At 38.5% G+C, this 24,644-nt stretch overlaps 1 protein-coding gene across 1 annotated transcript in view; it reads left to right on the forward strand.

Annotated features, from left to right (window-relative positions):
- The window catches only part of LOC120535456 (serine/threonine-protein kinase Nek11-like), a 233,992-nt gene that overhangs the window by 108,817 nt on the left and 100,531 nt on the right, over positions 1–24,644 (forward strand). The window contains exon 8 of the mRNA XM_039763333.1: positions 4,839–4,917. Within this exon, the coding sequence (XP_039619267.1) occupies positions 4,839–4,917 (79 nt within the window). The remainder of the gene's footprint in view (positions 1–4,838; positions 4,918–24,644) is intronic.

The following is a 24,644-nucleotide window of genomic DNA, read 5'->3' on the forward strand; positions in this document are numbered from 1 at the left end:
GAATATAACTTTAATGTCACTGTGCTCTGTACAAAAAATGTTTTATAAATCCACTCACATGTACAGGCCAAGCCAAAGTTAGCACACAGGGGCTCTCAGCATTTAGAACTGCTAGGTAAGCATCTGAAGAGAGAAAGGTACAACTACGAAAATGAACATTGTACTGTTTCTGTATGTTAGAGATGAAATTGAATCCTCTCCTTGCCTTGTTTGGAATGGCATGATTTACCTATGTGGGGGCCTGCACATGGGGAAAACAGTATAAAAGACGGACAGCAGCGAAACACCTTGAAGCAGATGGACGGATGAGTGATAAAGTCATCTGTCCTGAAAATCGTTCCATCACAGCAACGAAAATGGCAGACTGTATACATCGAGATCCCACCTTGATAAAAGTCTTGCGATGGCTTTTTTGTCTGTAATGCCCCATAAATCGTCATTAAAGAGAGCTAAGTTATTTTGTCTTATGTGATTTCTTATCTCTCTATCACTATGGGAGAGGTATCACCTTTTAATATTTTATCTATATAGTTTCAGGTTACTTAAAATGCTGCAATTACAAAAGAACTTATTCCAACTAGGGAGCTAGCGACCCCTACAGGAAATAGGGACTTTCTATATATATGTATATATACTAGGTTACCTATTTTAATTTTACTGCAATCTTAATGATAACAAAAAACAGTGCCCAAGGCATAAATAAGGCAGGTTCTTTGCAGCTTAATCTTTATCAAGATGGTGTCAATGGGTGGTCTCTTCAGTGTGAGGATTTGGATTCAACTGAATGCCCTCTTCTGGAAATGCCCACTTGTATGGTGTCTAGGGCAAAAGGGTTTTAACCAACTCAGGATGCTGCTGGCAGGACTAGGCTTCCCAATGATCTTTTTGTCAGAGCTGTGATGGAAAGAGCAGATACCATTAGCGGTAGTGTCCCCTCTTGCCCCAGAGTAGAAGTGCTTACTTCATCGGAGCCAGGAAAGTGGTCTCCCGGCACACATATGTGACACAGGCTGCACCCTTAGCCTGGCCCCAGAGGTTGTGGGCCCAGGAGAGAGCATTGGCATTGGCGTGGAGTTCCCCTCATCAATACAGCACAACAAGCTTACAGGGTTACAGACAGATGTTTTGCAATGGGTGATGAGGCACGTGTGAAGGCCCCACCATTTCCCGGGCAACAGTTTTAGAATTGGCCACTCTCAATGGGACGGCTTCAAGGTATCAGGTGGCATAACGATAACAAGAATGTAGCTGTGGCCCCATGCTGAGTGGTCGAGTAGACCAATGATTTTAACCCCAATATGCTCAAACAGAATATCCATCAAGGTCAGTGGGACGAGAGGTGTGGGTTTGGTTCAGCTGACACTACAGTCAAGACCTGCAAAAACAGAGGACCTTTTGATGTATGCCAGGTCAATAGAATCTAGGGGTGATTCTTTCAGATATTTTTTTCTGCACCCAGGTGAGCCCCTAAAAGGTGGGCACGAGCCAGGTGACAGAACTTGCAGATCTCTTGACCGTCAGAAGTTGGCTCCAGCTTTTCTCCCTGGTGCTCTACCCTCCGATACAGTAAATTATTCTTTAGCACAAAGTGTGGACTCGATGGCATGGAGTCAGCGATAGGATCTCCACCCACAGACACAATTCAATTTCTTGCAACCTACTGGAAATCATTGCTCCACTGCTGTTGGTAAGAGGGATTGAAACTGAAGTAGCAGAGAGGGCAGAGTGTCTGACAAAGACTCAGGGAACGTTCCTTGTGATTCAAGCTGCTCAACATTCTCAACAAGGCCTTCCATATCAGCCCAGGACTGCCAGCAAACTGGGTGGGCAAGATGTTTAGGGACTGCGTTGAGGAGAAAGTAACATGCCACCAGTTCCACCATGCACTCCAATGTATACAGCAACAACAACAACATTTATTTAAATAACACATTTTCATACAAATGATGTAGCTCAGAGTGCTTTACATAATGAAAAAAGAGAATAAAGACAAAATAAATAAGAAAATAGAATTCGGAAACACTAATTAACATAGAGTAGAGTAAGGTCCGTAGGCCAGGGAGGATAGACAAAACAAAAAAACTCCAGACGGCTGGAGAAAAAAAATAAAATCTGCAGGGGTTCCTAGGCCATGAGACCGCCCAGCCCCATCTAGGCATGCTACCTAACAAATGACCTCACAATCAGTTCTCATTGTATTCAGGGTTCACATGGAAGAACTTGATGACGGTCATGTGGACTTCTGGCCTTTAATCTATCAATGTAGGGACATCACGGTGCTTTGATCAGGAGGTGGTGGCACAGATCGCCACCACAGAAAACCGGAAACAAAACAGAAGAGAAAGTAGGGGTTAGTACGGATTATGGAGCTACCAGGAATGATATTGATAATTAAATGCATATACAGAGTCTTCTTCTTCTTCTTCTTTCGGCTGCGGATCATCTTCTTCCACATCTTAATGTCCTCTGCATCTTGTTTTGTTACACCCATCACCTGCATGTCCTCTCTCACCACATCCATAAACCTTCTCTTAGGCCTTCCTTTTTTTCTCTTGCCTGGCAGCTTTATCCTTAGCATCCTTCTCCCAATATACTCAGCATCACTTCTCTGCACATGTCCGAACCAACACAATCTCGCCTCTCTGACTTTGTCTCCCAACTGTCTAACTTGAGCTGGCCCTCTAATGTCCATCCATCCATCCATCCATTATCCAACCCGCTATACCCTAACTACAGGGTCACGGGGTCTGCCGGAGCCAATCCCAGCCAGCACAGGGCGCAAGGTAGGAAACAAACCCCGGGCAGGGCGCCAGCCCACCGCAGACGCTCTAATGTACTCATTTCTAATCCTATCCATCCTTGTCACACTCAGTGCAAATATTACTTTCACTCTTGCTGATATCCGTCTGTCACAAATCGCTCCTGTCACTCTTCTCCACCCATTCCACCCTGCATGCACTCTCTTTTTCACCTCTCTTCCACAATCCCCATTACTCTGTACTGTTGATCCCAAGTATTTAAACTCATCCACCTTCGCCAACTCTACTCCTTGCATCCCCACCATTCCACTGACCTCCCTCTCATTTACACATATGTATTCTGTCTTGATCCTACTGTCCTTAATTCCTCTCCTTTCTAGAGCATAACTCCACCTCTCCAGGGTCTCCTCAGCCTGCTCCCTACTATCGCTACAGATCACAATGTCATCAGCAAACATCATAGTTCACGGGGACTCCTGTCTAATCTCGTCTGTCAACCTGTCCATCACCATTGCAAATAAGAAAGGGCTCATATGCATATACAGAGTATCAGGATTAAACTAAAATTAAGCTATGAGAAAGCCATGTTAAAATAATGAGTTTTTAGCAGTTTTTTTAAAGTGCTCCACTGTATTAGCCTGGCAAATTTCTATCGGTAAGCTATTCCAGATTTTAGGTGCACAACAGCAGAAGGCTGCCTTACCACTTCTTTTAAGTTTAGCTCTCAGAATAATAAGCAGACACTCATTTGAAAAATCCCCAGGGCACAGCCAATGAGCCAGTTTTCCCCGAGGTCAGATTTAGGCTCGGGATGTCTGGACTTGGTTGAATCATCAGTGGTGACATCACTAGGTCTTCTTTTGTTTTATGTCTCAGTCTACTTTCTGACTAAAAACTTTCCTATAATATTTTCATCACTGTCACTCAAGTTAAAGAAGGAAAAACACATATGTATTACCTCTTTATGGATCCATTCTTTGGGAGATCAAGTTTATGGACTTTATATGTTCTACCTGGCTTTGCAGGCAGTGCTTCTGTGTCTCATTTTTGGCCATCCAGTTTTCATGTTTTTTGTTAGTGAAGTCAAGTAAGTAAATATGCATATTATCTTGATCAAGCTCTATAGGCTTCATGCTTCCAGTACTGTGTAGTAGGCCATTTTTTTCCTGATCAGCTTTAATACTTCATTGCACATGAATGCATTCAATTCTGGTTCATCCGACTTTCTCATCTATTCTGGTTGTGGCTTGTTGCATTTATTTGTTAATGTATCTTGTGACTCCCTTTCCTGTCTCCTAAATCAACCCAATGTTCTTTTTGCAGTTTATTCATACTTTATTTCCTATACTTAATCAAGTACATTCTGTGATCCTCCCTCCATAATGGTTCCTGCATCTTGCAAATTATTTTTGTGTTCCATTTTATTACAAGTGTTACTGAGGCAGAGTCAAGTCTAAGTATGATGAGGGAAATATGTACTGTAAGAAAACTGTACTGCCTTGCCATCTTGTATCTTAAACTTGATTTTGATTGTCAGCATAGGGTTATATGAAGATTTTAGAGCATTTTTCCTTTTGTGAGTTTTTTTTCTCTGTTCTTGTCTTGTTTGTTTACAGTATATAGGAATGTCTTGCTTGACTTGATATATCAGTACACAGAACTGTTTTTTTTTATATTTGATATCCCTGTTTCCCACCAGTATGACATTTGTTCCTTAGTTTTAATTCTGTTAATTGTAACAGTATTAATTGGTTGGTTAACATTTTCAGAAATTTTCCACTATTTGATTCATTAACTGAGGAACTCCATTTTAATGTTTTAATGACCTACATATTCATTTTGGTTTGTACATATTTAAAATATTTATACTATAGACAACATAAAAATGTAGTTCTACCTTTCTAAGTATTAATCTTCATTAAAAATTACATTCTTAGCACCTGGTAGAGTAGATTATTAAAATTTAACCTATCATGTAATACTGTACCTTCACATGGCTGTTTCAGTGCTAAGCAGTTTTTGGAAGTATGGATTGAATTGTATTTTGACAGACATTATGTTCTGTGTTTTTTTCCACAGTATGTTGAGCAAAGATCCTGCAAACAGGCCCGCTGCTTCAGAAACTCTAAGATTTCCGTTCATTGATCAGTATGTTAAAGTAAGAGCTACCTGATAATTTTTTATTTTTGTTTGCTTTATCGTTATCTATGGGATGATACTTTTTTTGTGTGTTATTACAAATGAAACCCTTTTTGGTTTTATCATTTTGCAATATCTTTCCCCCCTTAGTAAATAGACTTAATGTATTTTTTCACTGTTCAGCCAAACTATACCTGTGTTATCCTGGAAAGGGTGATTACAAAATTAAAATGAACAATGGGGCCTCACCAGATACTGTACTCACCTTACCATATACAGTACATACATACAAACACAATTGTGTTATCACAACTACATTTTCAAGTAAAAAAACATGAGGAAGCCTGGTACTGTGATATTCAGGTCTTTTGAAGCATACTCCAGGTGTAGTGTTAGGAATGTGTTAAAGATTAGTCTGCTTTTTTATTTTGTTTTCTGAAAGAATGGGGAAGGGCAGGCTTTGACTGAGACCCTTATAAGTTTATCAAAAACCTCTTTGACCAAGAGAAGAGAAGGGTTCTCAGTGGATTGGTGGAGTAGCACCTAAGGAAGACCTACCCCAATAATCAGAGATACTGTAGGAGCAAGTCATCATTCTGCATGACATATCCCTGATTCACCCACCTAGGCACCAGATGGATACAAGGCCCCCTACATGGACTTAGGTGGAGAACGTAGTAAACTGGGCAAGAACAACATCAGCACCAGGCACTAATGCCATTCCATATAAGCCAAACAGCAGCACCCCTGGCATTTTGAAATTCTTCTGGAAGCTAATGAAAGTGGTATGGGGGAAAGGAATCATACCTAAAGTATAGTGTAGGGCAGGTCGGATTCTAATTCCTAAAGAAAAGAACTCCTCAACCATCAACCAATTCTGCCAGATTAGTCCTCTAAATGTGTTAGGAAAATTTTTCTTCAATGTAATAAGACTCACAGAATTTTTACAGAGTAACAGCTTTGTTCTTCACACCAGTACAGAAAGCAGGGATATGTTGTTTCTTGGAATGTCTGGAACATGCCAATACCATCTGGCACCAGATTCAAACTGCTAAGAAGGAAAGGAAGGACATGCATATATTTTTTTAAGATCTTGCCAATGCTTTTGGATAGGTGCCTCACAAGATGTTATAAACTGCTTTCGATTTCTTTCAAGTTCCAGAGCATATACTGTACCAAAGCTAGTTAAAGCTTTTTTCTAGGATCTCCAGTTCAGGCATTGCAACACAGGACAAGACAATGGCCTGGCAGCACCTCAAGATAGACATAATAGGGTGCTATACTCTTTTGCCACTTGCATTCACTATGACAATGGAGCTGATCATCTGGGTATCCAAATAAATACTGCAGTATTTCCATAATCAAAGTTCGATTGTGCGACAATAGGTTCTTCATCAATAATGAACCAATACTTACAGTACTAGAGATGTCAATGAAAAGCCTCAGACATTGGTACAATGCAAACCTTAAATAAACCAAGCAGGTGCAATAACTCAAGCAGGATACAGTTAGTTTCTTCAATAAAGTTAATAACACTGCTCTTCCAGGGGAGCAGAAGTTTTGGTGCTTTCTATTGCCCAAACTCTTGTGACTGATTACAATCTATGACTTCAATTTATCTCATGCCAACAAGCTGGAGAGACTTGGTGACATGGTGGATTGGGTTTCCAAGATGTCTCAGCAGCATGCTTTATGGGAAGGGCGAGTGAGGTTATATAAATATGCAGAAGCAAGATTGGAAATGACACTCAGATTTCCAGGACTCAATCCTGATAGAAATTGCTCTAAACCCAGCAACAGAAAAGATAGGTCTTTAGCCGTTGCAGCAGAGGAGGCAAAAATTGCCCTCTGATTTCAACTTGTCATGGGCCATGTCCAGCAAGGCAAAGTAGCCTTTAGTTCTAGAGCATGGAATCCAACCTGCAAAAAGGCTACTCCATTGGAATTGTAGCTGATATTTTGTACATTGTGTTTTATACATTTTTCTTTGAGATCTGATTATTTTACCTCAGTAATTCAAATAGTTTATTTCATAGATGTAATTTTGTTTGGGCTCTACTGATGTCATCATTTATGTTTTGAAATTTATCATACTGCCATTTTGTTTCAGTGGACATCATCATTTTGAAGAGCTTTTGTTATAGTGTGATGACTTGCTGCCAGGGAAGCGGTCCTAGAACTTGCACTGTGTGATCTTGGTGGTGTGCTGTGTATTATTTCACCATCAAAATTTATGGATATTCCAATTAATATTTTCGTGGGTTAGTAGTGTTTAAAGGAGACCCAAAATTAATAAACACAGTGTAGATTTAGAAAAACTCAATATTTTACAAAATCAGGATGCAATATCAGGATAAGTTAAATATCTTCCTGAATAAATGAGTTTTAAGTTGTTTTTAAAAGAATGAATTGAGTCATCCGATCTAGTTAATTTAGGGAGGTCATTCAAAAGTGAGTGAATAAGAGCTGAAGGCTTTGTCACCCATAGAGCACAACAAGATTGCCAGAATCAGTGGACATTAGCGGGCAGAAAGTGGGCATAGTGATGGAAGAGATTACTGATCTAATCCAGTGCAAAGGCTATTTAAAGCTTTGTAGGTTATTAAAAAATGTTATATTCCATCTTGAAAGACACAGGGAGCTGGTGAAGGTGAATAAAGATGGCTGTTATGTGTTTGCTGTTGCAGGTCTGTGTAAAGACTAATGTAGCAGAGGTTTGAACCACCTGGAGCTGTGATAACAGAACAGAGGGGTCTTTGTATACTTCATTATTATTAATATTTTTGCTTTTTTACTTGGGGTGCATCTGCAAAGCATGCAGTGCTTGAGAGTTGTGCTCTGACACAGTTTTGGGAGACATGCCCCTTTACTAAAGCAGGATTTTCTGTGCATGGAAAATGATATGATCAAAGAAAAATGTATTACAGGCATGTATGTATTATATCCATGTGATACGTACTGTACATGAAACCCATCCAAAAAATCACTTGTGATTACTTAAACACATTAAACACACATGTTATTTTAGTTACTTATATCCTACACCCTCCTCCAGCACTCCTCTCCTCTCTGTGGCATCCCAATACTTGGGTAAAAAAGATGTGATGCCTGTCTATGGCACAGCAGGTTAGTTTGTGTTTCACAAACGGAGTTAGTGAATGGACTAAATGTTGCATTTCCTCCTCACTACATTTTTTTTTATTTGGCAAAAACGTTCAGTAACAGAAACTTAAAAATTCTGCTACTTAGTAAAAAAATAATATACAACAAAATTTAAAAACAAATTATAAGAATCATAAATTATTGTAAAAAAAAAAAAAACCAGCAGCTTGTGAAGGGTAAACCAAGTGTGCAGAATGGCCCGATTTAATACATTTATAAAGCTGAGTAATGGTCGAGTGCTGCAGTGACTGTCCAGTAGTCAAAGAATAACATGCACGATTAAAGTAAATAGCAATATTTTCCCAAGTCTACGTTGATTACTTAAATTTCAACCTGTCTCAGGTTGGCTGCACAGCTTCTTCTTCTTCTTTTGGCTGCTCCCGTTAGGGGATGCCACAGTGGATTATGTTTTTCCATATCTTCCTGTCCTTTGCATGTTGCTCTGTTACAGCCATCACCTGCATCAATAAACCTCCTGTTAGGCCTTCCTCTTTTCCTTTTTCCTGGCAGCTCTGTCTTTAGCGTGTTTTTCCCAATATACCCAGCATCTCTCCTCTGCACATGTCCAAACCAATGCAATTTTGCCTCTCTGACTTTGTCACCAAACCATCCAACCTGAGCTGACCCTCTAATGTACTTGTTCCTTATCCTATCAATCCTCGTCACACCTAATGCAAACCTTTGCATCTTTAACTCTGCCACTCCAGCTCTGTCTCCTGTTTTTTAGTCAGTGCCATCATCTACAACCCGTATAACATAACAGGTCTCACTACTGTCCTGTAGACCTTCCCTTTCACTCTTGCTGATACCCGTCTGTCACAAATTACTCTGGACACTCTAACCCTAACCCTATTCCACCCTCCCTGCACTTTTTTTCACACCTTGTACTCTGTAGTGTTGATCCCAAGTATTTAAACTCATCTACCTTTGCCAACTCTACTCCCTGCATCCTCACCATTCCACTGACCTTCCTCTCATTTACACACGTGTTCCATTTTGTTCCTATTGACCTTCTTTCAGTATATCTCCACCTTTCCAGGGTCTCCTCCACCTGCTCTCTACTCTTGCTACAGATCACAATGTCATCAGCAAACATCATAGTTGACGGGGACTCCTGTCTAATCTCATCTGTCAACCTGTCCATCACTATTGCAAATAAGAAATTGGAGCTGATCCATGTTGTAATCCCACCTACGCGTTGAATATATCTTTCTCTTCTACTGCAGACCTCACCACTGTCACACTTCCGTCATGCATATTTTGTACATCTCTTACATACAGTACTTCTCTGCCACTCCCGACTTCCTCATATAATACCACAACTCCTATCAAGGCACCATGTCATATGCTTTCTCCAGGTCCACATACTGCTGCTCACTAATCATCACCTCCCTTATTAATCTAGGGTCCACTTTTTCCCATAACTTCATGCTGTGGCTCATCGATTTTATCCCCCTGTAGTTACTATAGCTCTGCACATCCCTCTTATTCTTAGAAATTGGTACCAGTACACTTCTTCTCCACTCCTCAGGCATTCCATCACTTTCCAAGATTCCATTAAACAATCTGGTTAAAAACTCCACTGCCATCTCACCTAAAAACCTCCATGCTTCCACAGGTATGTCATCTGGACCAATGGCCTTTCCATTCTTCATCCTCTTTATTGCTGTCCATACTTCCTCCTTGCTAATATGTTGCACTTCCTGATTCACTATCTCCACATCATCCAATGTTCTGTCTTTCTCATTGTTTTCATTCATCAATCTCTCAAAGTACTCTTTCCATCTGCTCAGCACATTATCCTTGCTTGTGAGTGTGTTTCAGTCTTTATCCTTTATTACCCTAACCTGCTGCATATCTTTCCCAGCTTGGTCCCTCTGTCTAGCCAATCAGTACAGTTCCTTTTCTCCATTCTTAGTGTCCAACCTCTCATACAATTCATCATACTCCTTTTCTTTAGCCTTCGCCACCTCTCTCTTCACTTTACATCTTATCTCCTTCTACTCATCTACTTTCTGCATGTCTCTGATTTTCTCACTTCTTCTTTGCCAACCTCTTCCTCTGTATACTGTCCTGTACTTCCCCATTCCACCACCAAGTTTCATTTTCCTCCTTCCTCTGTGCAGATGTCGCGCCAAGCATCCTTCTTGCTGCCACCCTTACTACTTCTGCTGTAGTTGTCCAGCTGTCTGGCAACTCTTCACTGCCACACAGTGCCTGTCTTACCTCCTCCCTGAACTCAACCTTGCAGTCTTCCTTTTTCAACTTCCACCATTTGATCCTTGGCTCTGCCCTTACTCTTCTCCTCTTCTTGATCTCCAATGTCATTCTACAGACCACTATCCTATGCTGCCTAACTACACTTCCTCCTGCCACCACTTTGCAGCCTTCAATCTCCTTCAGATTGACCCTCCTGAATAGGATATAATCTACCTGTGAGCATCTTCCTCCACTCTTGTACATCACCCTATGTTTTTCCCTCTTCTTAAAATATGTTTTCATGATAGCTGTGTCCATTCTTTTTGCAAAATCCACTGTCATCTGACCTTCTTCATTCCTCTCCTTGACACTATACCCACCCATCACCTGCTCATCTCCTATGTTCTCTTCACCAACATGTCCATTGAAATCCGTTCCAATCACCACTCTCTGTGCCTTATGTACACTGTCCATCACTTCATCCAATGCACTCCATAAATCTTCTTTCTCATCCGTTGCATGCACTAACAACATTCATCATCACACCTTCAATTTCCAGCTTCTTAATCATCACTCTGTCTGACATTCTTTTCACCTTCAAAACACTCTCATACTGCTCCTTCAGAAAAACCCCTACTCCATTTCTCCTCCTGTCCACACCAAGATAGAACAATTTGAATCCACCTCTGATCCACCTGGCCTTATTGTGCTTCCATTTAGTCTTTTGCATGCACAATATATCAACCTTTCTTCTCTCCATCACATCAGCTAACTCTCTCCCCTTACTAGTCATACTGCTAACATTCAAAGTTCCTACCCTCAGTTCCACTGTCTTTACCTTCCTCCTCCTCCTCCTGCCTCTGGACACGTCTCCCCCCTCTTCTTCTCCTTTTCGGCCAAAATTAGCCCAATTTCCACCAGCATGCTGTTGGTTAACAGTACAGGTGGTGGCCATTGTTAACCCAGGCCTCAACCAATCCAGTTTGGAAATCTGTATTTTTGTCCGCATGTTGATCTTGCAAACGTTTACACCGGATGCCCTTCTTGACGTAAACCTCCACACCCATTTATCCAGGCTTAGGACCTGCACGAAGAAACACACTGGTTTGTGCATTCCCTGTGACTGGGTTGGTTACACAGCTAATAATAATAATAATAATAGCAACTTATCATACAACCCCAATTCCAAAAAAGTTGGGAAGCTGTCTAAAATGTAAATAAAACAATGCAATGATTTGCAGATCTCATGAACTCATTTTATTCACAATAGAATATAGAAAACACATCTCATGTTGAAAATGAGACATTTTACTATTTCAGGAAAAATATTAGCTTGATTTGCATTTAATGGCAGCAACATATCTCAAATAATTTTGAATGGGGTTAACAAAAGGCTATAAAAGTAAGTAATACTAAAAAAACAGTTGGTGGAACATTTTAGAGCTAATTAGGTTAATTGGCAACTTGAATGGATATAAAAAGAGCATCTTAGAGAGGCAGAGTCTCTCAGGAGTAAAGGCACCATCAATGCTGAAAGGCACGTACAGGTGTTAGAACAACATATGCTCCCATCCAGAGAATGTGATTTTCAGGGAAGGCCTTGCAAATTTTAGCAAGACAATACTAAATCCATACTTCTTCTATTAGAACATTATGTTTATAGTGCAAGAGTCCTGGTGCAGAACTGGCCTGCCTGCAGTTTAGACATTTCACCAGCTGAAAACATGAAACAAAAATATGACAAAGATGACCCAAGACTGTTGAGCAGCTACAATCCTACAGTATATCAGAAAAGAATGAGACAATATTCCTCTCCCAGAAGTCCAGCAGCTGGTGTCCTCAGTTCCCAGATAATTTCAGACTATTGTTAAAAGAAGAGGAGATGCTACACACTGGTAAACACGGCCCTGTCACAACTTTTTTGAAATGTGTTGCCGCCATTAAATTCAAAATGGTCTTATTCTTTTTTTAAAATGGTACTTTTTCCTCAGATTAAAATTTTGATGTTTTCTATGTTCTTTTGTGAATAAAATGTGAGTTTCTGAAATTTGCAAATCATTGCTTTGTTGGAATTGGAGTTGTACATTTACATGCAACTCAGGATTATTTCCACAAATTAATCAACAAAAACAATAAAATTGTTCCGTAGTTATTTGGATATTATCATTAATTAATATTAAGGCAATTTCTAATAGATCTAAGTGTGCTAAATATAAAAACAGCCGGGGCATCTATACTAATAAAAGGCAAAACCCTCACTGACTGACTGACTGACTCATTCACTCATCACTAATTCTCTAACTTCCCGTGTAGGTAGAAGGCTGAAATTTGGCAGGCTCATTCCTTACAGCTTACTTACAAAAGTTAAACAGGTCTCATTTCGAAATTCTATGCATAACAGTCATAACGGTTGACAACGTCCGCCATGTTAAACTTTCTTATTTATGGCCCCATCTTCACAAAATTTGGTAGGCGGCTTCCCTTCGCTAACCAAAACCGATGTACGTACTTACTTCGGTGGTATGACGCCACTGTCGGCCGCCATATTGAACTTTCCAACGGTCTTTGTTACCTATGGGCCCATCTTCAAGAAATTTAGTACGCGGGTTCCCAACACTAACTGAATCCTACTTACGTACATATATATGTCCATAGCCTGCAGCTCGGTCGCCGTGTGAGGTGGCGTTGGGTCCCCCATCCCCACGCCTCCCACGTTGTTGGTTCCCTGCCTATATAAGGCCGTCCGTTGCTCCGGTCTCATCATTCCCTTCCTTGCTTTGCCACAGGATTCACGTCTCCCTGCTGATAAATGCAGCCTTTTTATTTAATCCACAGCTTCTTCGCTGTTTTATTGCTCATTTATTACGATTATAGTTATTGTATAGGTATTTTTAAACTTAGTTTACATTGTTCAGGTACCCATTTCCTTTATCGTTCCAAACGTACCCCCATTAACATATCTATCGAGGTGATCACCATCGATCAAAGAACTGTCACTTGCTAAGTGGCTTCCATGCCCGGAGATGGTGCCTGCCTTTTCCATTCTCTGTGTTACATATTGCACGGCCATATCAGGCTCACTCTTGATATCCGGAGGAACATTGTGTCTTATGTATTGAATGACTGGGACAGGTTCAAGGTGTGGACTGATGACGGTACAGGAGATAATTATACTACACAGGAGCACTAGAAGAGTGAAATGCTTAAGCCTTTCACCTGTGGTTCTGTATGTCAGTTGATGGCTGCCGCTGAATTGTTCGGTTGTCGCTTTCAAGTGTACCGAAATGGCCAAATATATTACACCTTTCGACAACCGCCAATGCCTCTTAAACATCTTAGATTCACAGGTGACGACTTCAGTAGTGGACACTTTGATGTGTATGAATGTTTAAACTCTCAAAAGCTGGATGTGAAGTTATCAATGAAACCGGTTGTATACTTACAGCTCTTGACAGATGCCGAATGTCTCTTCAACACAAGCCCTACAAATACTGCCGTAATTGAAACAAACAATGAAACTCAAACCGATTATGACAGCAGCAATCCAAGCTGTGAGATTTGAAACAAGATTACTGTTCACATGGCCAACTGTACTTGCATGCTTAAGAGTAAGCTCAGCGCACAGCTTGGTCATATTACAACCGGAGGGCCGAACTCACAATGTGGTATACAAAGAGATCCTTAACAAATAATTATTGGTATATTTTCCCTCAGTTTAAAAAGGTTTAATTTTCTTCTTAATAAAAATTTTAAGGCAGTACTTTGCCGCTGCGAAACATGGGTATTTTGCTAGTAGATGATAAAAGAAAAGTTGTAAAGAATGTGAAAGACCCTTAAATAACTTGAAGAAGGTACGCAAAAGATGTGAAATTACAAAGACTGTGATATTACAATTTAACAGAATAGAAAAAATATTTGCAAGGCTGCCCCCTTTCTTCCCTTGGCAAGCAGAATGAAATAAATTATAGCCTGTTGCTGCAGCTTCTAAAAGAACAGTAGCACAATTTACATTTAACCATATTTCACATAGGATTACAGTAATCCCTCCTCGATAGGTGAAAATCCACGAAGTAGAAACCACATGTTTATATCTTTATTTTTATATATTTTAAACCCTTATAAACTCTCCCACACTGATAACATTATTAGAGCCCTCTAGACATGAAATAACACCCTTTAATCAAAAGTTTAAACTGTGCTCCATGACAAGACAGAGATGGCAGTTCTTTCTCACAATTAAAAGAATGCAAACATATCTTCTCTTCAAAGGATCGCCATCAGGAGCAAAGAATATCAGAGAAAGAGAGAGAGCGTGACAGAAAAGCAAGCAATCAAAAAATCAATACGTGCTGTTGGGCTTTTAAGTATGCGCACCGCGATAAAGCAGCCGCAAAGAAGGGAGCAATGTGAAGGTAGTCTTTCAGCATTTTTAGAGTAGCGTCCGTATCTTCTAGGCAAACAGCCTCTGTGCAAACAGCCCCTCTGCTCACACCCCCTCTGTCAGGCGCAGAGCATGTCAGAGAGAGTGAGAGAGACCGAGAAAAGCAAACAATCCAGCACCGCTCGGGAAGCACATCGTATATCATTGAGGAGTTTTATTTAATATGTAATACATGCTCTGATTGGGTAGCTTCTAAGCCATCCGCCAATAGCGTCCCTGAGGAAGCATGTACTTTAAATTAAAAGACCCATTGTCCGCAGAAATCCCCGAACCAGCGAAAAATCTGTGATATATATTTAGATATGCTTACATTTAAAATCCGCGATGGAGTGAAACCGCGAAAGTCGAAGCGCGATATAGCGAGGGATCACTGTAAACAATCTATTTTCCTATCCGTGAGAGTCATTCACATAAAATGTTTTACTAGTTAAAGCAATAATATTAAATAAGGGCATATTAAGGGTTGTGTTAGCACAGATCTTTGCCTTGAGTTGACTAGAGATACGTATTGAATTGCTTATATTTACACCAGGTGAAAATGTGGTCAGATGACGGAAAGTATAAATTGTGAACAATCAAATCTCCAATAATTAAAATGTCCTTACAAGGTGTAGGCAAGTTGATGAAGCAAATAGGTCTAAAGGAGTTGGTGATCTTCAGTAGAGCAGAGGTGAAGCTGACTCAGCCTGGTGACCCAATGGAATGTCATGGAGTTGATGATGCTAAGATTTCCGGAGTGCTTTTGAGAGAGACTTCTTGTAGTCCTTGTAGTCGGGCTTTCTGTTTCAGCATTACAGTGTGGTGTGAGCTGGTGTAAGAGGAGCTGCCGAATCTGTTTATCCAGGATTCTGAGTTCTTCTTTGACATGCTAAGGTTCGTGATATCCACCATCTTGGTCGTGGCTTCAGAACCTTAAAGACAGAGAAAGACAATTATCAAAAAAAAAAAAATTCAATACATAAAATTCAAACAGATCAAAATTATAATCTATAACACAATGTACTAAATGAAAATAAACACTAAGGCAAAATTCAGAAGAGCCCTAAGACTATATATACTGTATATGTATGTCTTGTATGTAATGACTTTAAAATGTTAATAAAATTCAAATAATTCAAATAATGGATTATTATGCTCTGAAGAGAGATGGATGGATGACCCTGGGAACTAATTTATAAAGATTTTTTTATTTTATATGTTTTTAAACTGTTGTTTACTTATGTTAAAGCGTGACATTACATAGATCTTCATATTGTAATGAATTCAAGATGAAAAAACAGAGGCACACTCTAGATAGCATTTGAGTCCTAAAATATTAGTGTTTATTTAACAATGACAAATCATACCCATGTACTTCCAAAAATGTATTCCTTTTATCATACTTTGCAAGTGTTAAAGACCATTTTAAAAGCCTCAAAAAACTATAAATACTGTATACAGTGGGAACAAGAAATAGCTATACTCACATTGATCCCTCATCATCAATTAATCAATCAATCAACATTTATTTATATAGCACATATTCATACAAACAAATGTAGCTCAAAGTGCTTTACAAAATGAATAGAAAAATAGAAGACACAATAAAAAATACACATAAGTCAACATTAATTAACATAGAATAAGTAAGGTCCAATGGCCAGGGTGGACAGAAAAAACAAAAAAAAACTCCAAGAGCTGGAGAAAAAAAATAAAATCTGTAGGGGTTCCAGACCACGAGACCGCCCCGTCCCCTCTGGGCAATCTACCTAACATAAGTCAAACAGTCCTCTTTGTATTTAGGGTTTTCATGGAAGGACCTGATGATGTAAGAATGCCAATACATTTGTATGTTGTTGTGCTGTTTCACGGTCTCCCTGCAGTCCATTAAAGACCAGCCACTCACTATCTTCCACATTGTACTGCTCTAGTATGAAAGTCTCTAGATTCAGTTTTGACTTTTCCCATGCTATAGAATATAGCGTGAAACCTCCTGAAGTTTTATGGACTGCAGTGCTCCACATTTCTCTGTGATGGGTACCTGGGAGTCTGGGTTCCAACTACACTCATCATTAGGGTAGTCTATTGGCTATTGTAGCATTGTAAGCATAAACTAATAAAATTCATTTTCTATTAAGGCACAGCATCATTTTTAACACACTGTGATACACAAAAATTAAAAATACTGAAATGTAGGAAACAAATTGCAACATAAATGCAAAAATATATTCTAACATAAATCTTGAAACGCTATGTAATATATACAAAAGTATGCAAATTGCACAACACTTTCCAACCCAATTAAGTAAATTCCAGGGTCATTGGAGACTGGAGTCTATCCTGGTGGTAAAAAGCAGAAACCACCCCTAAATAGAGAAACAGTTTAATCTATTTTATTTTCTGTCTTCTTTCCTCAATAATAAAATTCTATTGTGTGGTTGTTCTTTTATTTACTCAAGGTTTGGACACCCCCATAACATGCAGTCTTAGTTTAGATAACTAAACCACCATAACTTCACTTGTAATGTTATGCAAAGTCACACTTCTGGGGCCTCGTGTATAAACGGTGCATACACACAAAAATGTGGCATACTATCGTTTCCACGATCAAATCGCGATGTATAAAACCTAAACTTGGCATAAAGCCACACACATTTTCATGCTAGCTCAAACCCAGGCTTACACAAGTTCTCCACTCGGTTTTGCAAAGCAGTGCTTTTGTTCCAGTGTAGTTTCCCTTTCTTTTTTAGATCCACATCCCTGATGCGGCTTTATCATATACACTGAAATTAACCACATATTGTTTATTAGTTTAAGGCATCTGATTGTAATTAACCTGTAACAATATAATGGTCCACGGAATGACCAAACAATTCCAAATACCACAGCTGCTTTAGCATTGTTACTCTCAAGTATTTATCCCACTGTATCTGAGTGTGGAATCACAACCCTACAGCAGCTGATCGGAAGAGAATTATCGGTATACAGCATCAAGCACATGCTACCTCAGCCATGCTGTCTATTTGAACTGCTGTCATACGACAAACACTTCAGAGGCTTTCCTGTAGGGACATCGCGGTTCAAAAACCGTTTCATCCCAAGAATTATAAACGCACTCAATCAGTCCATCAAGTGCTCCTTGTAGGATTGTTTGTACGTATAAGTACAATTACCTCAATATAAACTTGCGATACAGTTATAATATTGCACAACCTGAGCCACTTCATAAAGCGTGTATTTACATATGATGACGATATAATTTTTAAGATGCAGCAAAATATGTTTATTACATTTTACAAATAAAATGTTATCATTATTTAAATAATCTAGATTGTTAATAATTAAACATGTGAGGATACCGTGTCACAGCGCTAGCGACAAGCTGGTGCACATTCAGGGATTGTTTCTGCCTGAAGTTATTTTCTTGCTGGGACTGGCGCGACACTGGATGGATAGAATAATTAAACATGTACTACAAAGATGTTTTAATGTTCCTTAAAAGTTTTGAAGAATCGCCGTTCTAAGCCTACAGATAGCTTGGCATCTATTACAGAGCTGATCATGTGGCGATTGGTTACTTAGAGAAAGAAAAGGAAGGACAGGAATTGGAGGTTAGTACATTTGAAAGAGGCAGTACTGCTACAATAAATTATTTAATCGATGGTCGCGCACAGCGCAGCAAGCATCTTGTGGGAGGATGGAACAATTTCTGGATGAGGCGGCAGCTCATCACTATCACTGCACCACCGTGTTCCCGTGTTTAATAGCATGCTTTAATTCCTATCATTATGAAAATGATAACAAGTATACATCTCAGTATTTAAATTATTCAGAGAGTTTTAATATCATGAGTGCTTTGAGTACTGACAAAGCGCTATATAAATGTAACAAATTATTATTATTAATAATGTAATGGATTCTGTGTTCTGTCAGAGTAAGAGAAAGCCCATTTAAGAATCACGTAGTGATTCACACACATAGAGCACATAGAAGAACAAATACAATGCAAAGCATTTAACGTGCTACTTTAGTTACGATGGTATTTGAGAAACTAGTAAATTAAAGATTTTAAGATGAAGTTTATGATGTTCTACTTTAATGACAAAATAAACTATGTGATTAAAGTGGAAATTTCGAGATTAAAGTTGACATTTCGAGATTTTTTTTCACACTGTGTCCCAATTTTTTTTCTTTTCTCTGTATCCTAATAAGCTTTCATATGACACTCAGACGGTGGGCTACGACTCTTCTTTTCATGCCGACTTTGATATCTGACAACTTCTTTTTTATTTCGGGAACTGTGCGACTTTGTGAACTTGAGCTTTTGAGTTTCTCGAACACTCTTTGTCTCTCGATCAACTTCCTTTTGTTGTTTATACCACTGTTTAAACCAACAAATAGTACGCTTTTCCTTGCCTCCACTTGGTATTCACTCAGATTCTTCTATTTTCCCCTGTGCTTTTGCCATTGCCTTTTCACAGAACGCTGAGCTTAAGGGCTATTTATATTGATTTGCATATTCAAAGAGGTGTAATTCTGGGAGGAGTTGGAAAGTGGCAGCAGGCGTGTGCACGTGCATTACTTATCACACTGACCAGGATTTATGTAGCGGAAGAACATTTATGCATCTGGATTTTTTTGTGTGTGTGCACATTTCCGCTTTTGTTTGTACACCATGTTTTAGTATGAATTCTACACACAGTATTATGCACAAGGCCCGTGGTGACACAAAGTGTAAGAGCAGCAAAATTTTTATGCCTATGAGAAGCTGAAAAAACATTTTTAACCAAGAAAATTGACATTACATCTTGAATCCTACACTATATTTCCTTCATAAAATAATAAGTGCCCAGGCACAATTTTTTATATTTTCTTTTAGTTTGTGTGCACATGTACGTTAATCACCTCTCTAATATTTGAGATTGCTTAATATACTGTACATATAATTGGTGCTGAAATATATCAAAGTAGCAACATCGCTAGAAAGTTCAGTAAATTTATTTGCACTGTCAGAAACTCTGGCAACTGGAATTTAATTTTCACTACTGCATTTTCCTGCTTAGAAATTCCAACATTCTGGGGCTGTGGAAACACTAATTATGAACATGCATAAGTCAAACGTGTATCACAAGAAATTTCTCAGTCCAAAAAAGTTTGTTTTAAAAAGGTTTAGTGAAAATTCAAACAGTCCACAGAAAAATAGAGAAAAGTTGTTACACATGTAGAAATAAAGGGAAAGCATATTTCTTCTTTAAACCTAACTTTTTTTTGTTAAACTTCAGTAGTTTTCTATACTTAACACTTCAATTTCTGAAGCCTATGAAAAAAATCGCAATCTTGGGCCACCTTAAATTTCTTCACACCTCTCCTCATCAGTGTCTTTTGTTTTACAAATGTGTCAATCAGCACAAGCAGCCTGCTATCTTATTTTCCCAATGCCACAGCTCATTTTGGGCAAAAAGTTCTCCTATTCTGGGTCAGAATCAGTGTTCTGGATATAGGAGTTTTAATTTTTGATTACTTGGGATGCCTTCTGACTGTAGCTCACTCATGCATTTATATGTAGTAAATTATTTAGACATGTGTGAAGCAAATCAGTCAGCTCTTTAAAGAGTGAGTTGGAGTATCCTTGCAGTTTGCATAAGTGAAAGTTTGTGATGCAAAAGGGGCAGATTGTACAGATTGGTTATAGTGGAATGCCCATCCAATATTTGCTGCTACAGCACTGTAATGTCACACTTGCCTCCAAAAACATCATGGGGCGCTGGGAAAAAGGGCCACCTAAACTGGCCGCCCAGCAAATTTTCAGGTCGCCGGTGAACCCAGCAAATTTGCTATGAAATTCACCAATCAACACTAGTGACAACCTAAATTGTGTATAAGTACATTGATTAGAAGAAGCAGATTGAAATGTGAAACACTCTGTAATCACTAAAAATCAACTTAAAGAAAGATTAATTCATAAATCAACACTAGATTATTTTCCTTACACTTTATCTTCTTTTGTCATTAACTATGCAAAATTCTTTTGAGAAATACCATTCAAAACCAACAGGTAAGTTGTTCAAGCAAGTGTTTTAAAAGTATTTAATGAATGTGATTTGTCTGTGTGTGCTACATTGATATTATAGCCTGTATATTATAGCTTTAAAATGTGACAAAATAGCTTTGCAATTATTATCTACCGTTTTTTTGTATACTTAGTGTCTTTCCTGACCTTTACACATGCCTGTTATTTTAGATCGACTAAGCTTTAATTTCTTGGAAAGGCTGGTATCTCGTGTATTTTTTTAATCACCAGTATCAGATCAATCCAACACAAGCCATTAGTTATTATATTATTAAGACTGTCTGTGTGAGAGCAGCTTCACAGTCCTGTAAACATAAAAGCATTAACTGTTGAAGAGAATTACAGACTACATGAACTTTAGTTTACATTTCTGTACTGCATTCATTCTTGTATAATAATAATAATAATTTTTATAATTTATATTCCATTTTTCTCACTACTCAAAGTGCCTTACATAGAAATTTGGGAGCCACTTCAACCACCACCAATGTGCAGCATCCACCTGGGCTATGTAATAACAGCCATTTTGTGCCAGTATGCTCACCACACATTATCTGCTAGGTGGTTAAGGTGTGAGAGAGATAGCTAGTTAGAGACAGGGAATGATTAGGGCTTTGAGCAAATGATGTGTGTACATAATTAATATATCAAATCTTTAGAGCAATGCTTCTGAATAAATTGTATTATTAAAGAATCAGAACAATTTTATGAATGTAAAATAAAATGACACCCAATGACCTAGTAAACTGAAACATGCCAAAAGAGATGGGAGAATTCAACTAACAACATTTAGAACTTGCTCAAAACAGTTGTATCACCAAGCAGAATAATATTACCTCATTATACAGCTGACCTTTTAAAATAACATTAATTTAGATTTTAACTTGCATCTTTTGTTGGCACTTGATTAACCTTTGCATTTTAATCTGTGTATTCTTACAGAGACATGTTTCTTTTTAACATGTCGACCTGGTGATTTTGATTTGCAAATAGATTTATTTTTCCATTTTATAGTGGCCTAAATTTTGATATAGTAGATGAGCTATATCAGGAAATTTTACTCATGCTTTTTATTTCACAATTAAATTATATGATGCACAATAATTAATTAATAAGAACCTTACATTTGTTTGAAACTGTTTATTTTGAATGCAGCATTCTTCATCTTCAATGTGTATTTTATATGCAGTACCATTTATTAATAAAATAAAAAATAATAATAAAATGTATAGGTATATAATAAGCACGTAACAAAAACTGTAATGCCTGTTAGTCAGCAGTTCTGCTGACAAGAGTGCAAAATTGGTTTTACCAAATAATGTTAATCAAATAAATGTTTATAAAAGAAGACATAAGCTCTGATTTTCTAAATTAAGTGCACACATGGTATATGTGCTATTTATGTAGACGTTTTTCATTTACATTCTGATTTACCATTCCTATGAATGCAATGCAAAGTACATGTTCAGATTTGTTATCTTTATGCAAACTTTAAACCCATTGCCTAGAAATAGTCCTTTAGGAATATTCAGGTTCTGCCTCTTTTCCATGCATAAGAACAAGAGATTTCAAAGCAGTGGTAAATTTAGGGCCCTGAAAGTTAACCTCAGTTCCAGATGTCAAGTTATAGGGTTTTAACAGGTTTGTGTACCTATTATAGGTCTGAAATCCCTTGTCATCTTGCACTTCCATCCATCTAGCCATTATCCAAACCGCTATATCCTAACTACAGGGTCACAGGGGTCTGCTGGAGCCAATCCCAGCCAACACAGGGCCAAAGGCAGGAAACAAACCCCGGGCAGGGTGCCAGCCCACTGCAGCATCTTGCACTTTATATCCCTATTTACCCTTCAGATGATATACTTAGTTTGATATCCCCAACCTGAACCACCGAGACCAGGACAAAAAAAAATACGAATCTATGACAAATTGAATTATTTGAGCAGAAAAACAAATTGATTCTGTAGTTATCTTTTTTCTTGGTCAGAATTACAGTGTATATTTTATATTGAAATGAAACCTGAATCAATCTTGCTTCAAATATTTTGTGTACTTTTCAGGTTAGTTTACATGCAATATTTGCAGATTAATATCAGTTTTAAGAACATTAGGTGTAAAAAATGTTTTTGTCTTACATTCTCCTGAAAACTGCCTTATACTGCATCACCAGAAAAAAATATGATTTGTTATGATAATTCTACACATGATTTAAAAATGCCAGAGGATGTGCATAGGTTATATGCAAATACTTCACAGTTTTATGTAAGGGACTTGACCATCTGTGGATTTTGGTATTCACGGGGGTTTCTGAAACCATTCTTCCGTGGGTACTGAGGGATGACTGCAATGTATTTTACATGGAATTTTTAATATATGACAACAATAAAGGAAATTGATATGTTAGCAAATAATTTAATGTAATATGGTTATAACATTTTTCAGAATGAAACAACAACTACTGCAAAACTATAAAAAATATAAACAATCCACTTACTGGAATAATGACCAAAAGATAAAATAAGCAGAACCTAAAAAGATCATATATATGTATTTTAAATGTATAAAAAGAAAAGACTAGGTCAGAGTACATAATTCTACTCAATTTTTAAATAAAATAAAGGAAGACATTATACTGTAGAATGGAGTAATGCACATAAAACAAAAACTGTTACACATAAAGTAAACATATGGAAAATTAGAATGTTCTCCCCAAAAAATAATATAGATACAAATTTAATATCCCATATGTAATACAAAAAAGTATGTACCCACAGCAAAATAAACCTCAAAAATAAATGTTCTATACATGTCAATGCATGATGCAAAAATATGAAGTACATACCAGTGATATTTTGATAACGAGAACTAGAACTAAAGAATTTGTTTTTTCATTTTACAAGAATGAGAACTAAAATAAAGGCAAACAGAGAAACTAATGTCACAGATGAGCGGGGAAACTGCCCGGCCGGGACGCCTGGACAGTCCCCGAGTTGGACGATACTCCACCACGAGAGGGCAGCCACCCGAGTCTGTTTGGGGGCCACGGGAATGGAGCTGGGACGCTCAGCATTATGGAAGGACGTGACCACTGCCAGGGGGCGCCCGGACAATTGGGGAACCCTAGATGGCAGCACTTCCGCCACACCAGGAAGTGCTGCCGGAAGTAATTCCAGGGGCACCCGGAATGCTTCCAGGTGCTCTCTTGACACTTCCGCCACACCAGGAAGTAATGTCAGGGGGAGCACCTGGGGCTCATCCGGGTCATAATAAAAGGGGCCGCCTCTCTCCAGTAGAGGAGCCAGAGTTGGGAGGAAGGAGACAAAGCTTGTGAGGAGGGGACAGGAGGTCAAGACAAGAAGACAAAGAAGAAGAGAAAGAGAGTTGGTGAAAGAAGGCATTGTGGGGGTGAGAATTAATAAAGAAGTGTGCTTTGGACATTCTGGTGTCGGTCTGTCTGTATGTGAGGTATGCTTTCCACACTAAATAAAAATAAAAATTTGTGATATGTGAACAAACTTAAATGAGAACGAAAATTGAGTTAAAACGTAAAAACAGCAATAGCATTTTATTTCAGTCCGGTTAAGTCATGCAGAGGGGTTGTTTGTAGGTCACCCTGAACGTTCAGTTACGTTACGCTGTCTACTATGCAGTGATCTTGTACCCTTGGCTTACTAAACTCGCGTGACGCAGCTTCCGTAAAGCACCATTGTTTATTTGTTGAGCACATTTGGCTCGTTGGGTTGAAGTAGTAAGCACTTGTGGTTGACGATGGAGAGTTCTGCACAGATGTTTATGGGTAGAAAGCTAGAAAGTAACATGTGGAAATACTTTAATTACAGTGCAGATGATAATAAAAGCAAATGTGGCATGCAAGAAGAAGAAAAGAGTCTAGGAG

This window comes from Polypterus senegalus, chromosome 9 (assembly GCF_016835505.1).
Source record: "Polypterus senegalus isolate Bchr_013 chromosome 9, ASM1683550v1, whole genome shotgun sequence".
Lineage (NCBI taxonomy): Eukaryota > Metazoa > Chordata > Cladistia > Polypteriformes > Polypteridae > Polypterus > Polypterus senegalus.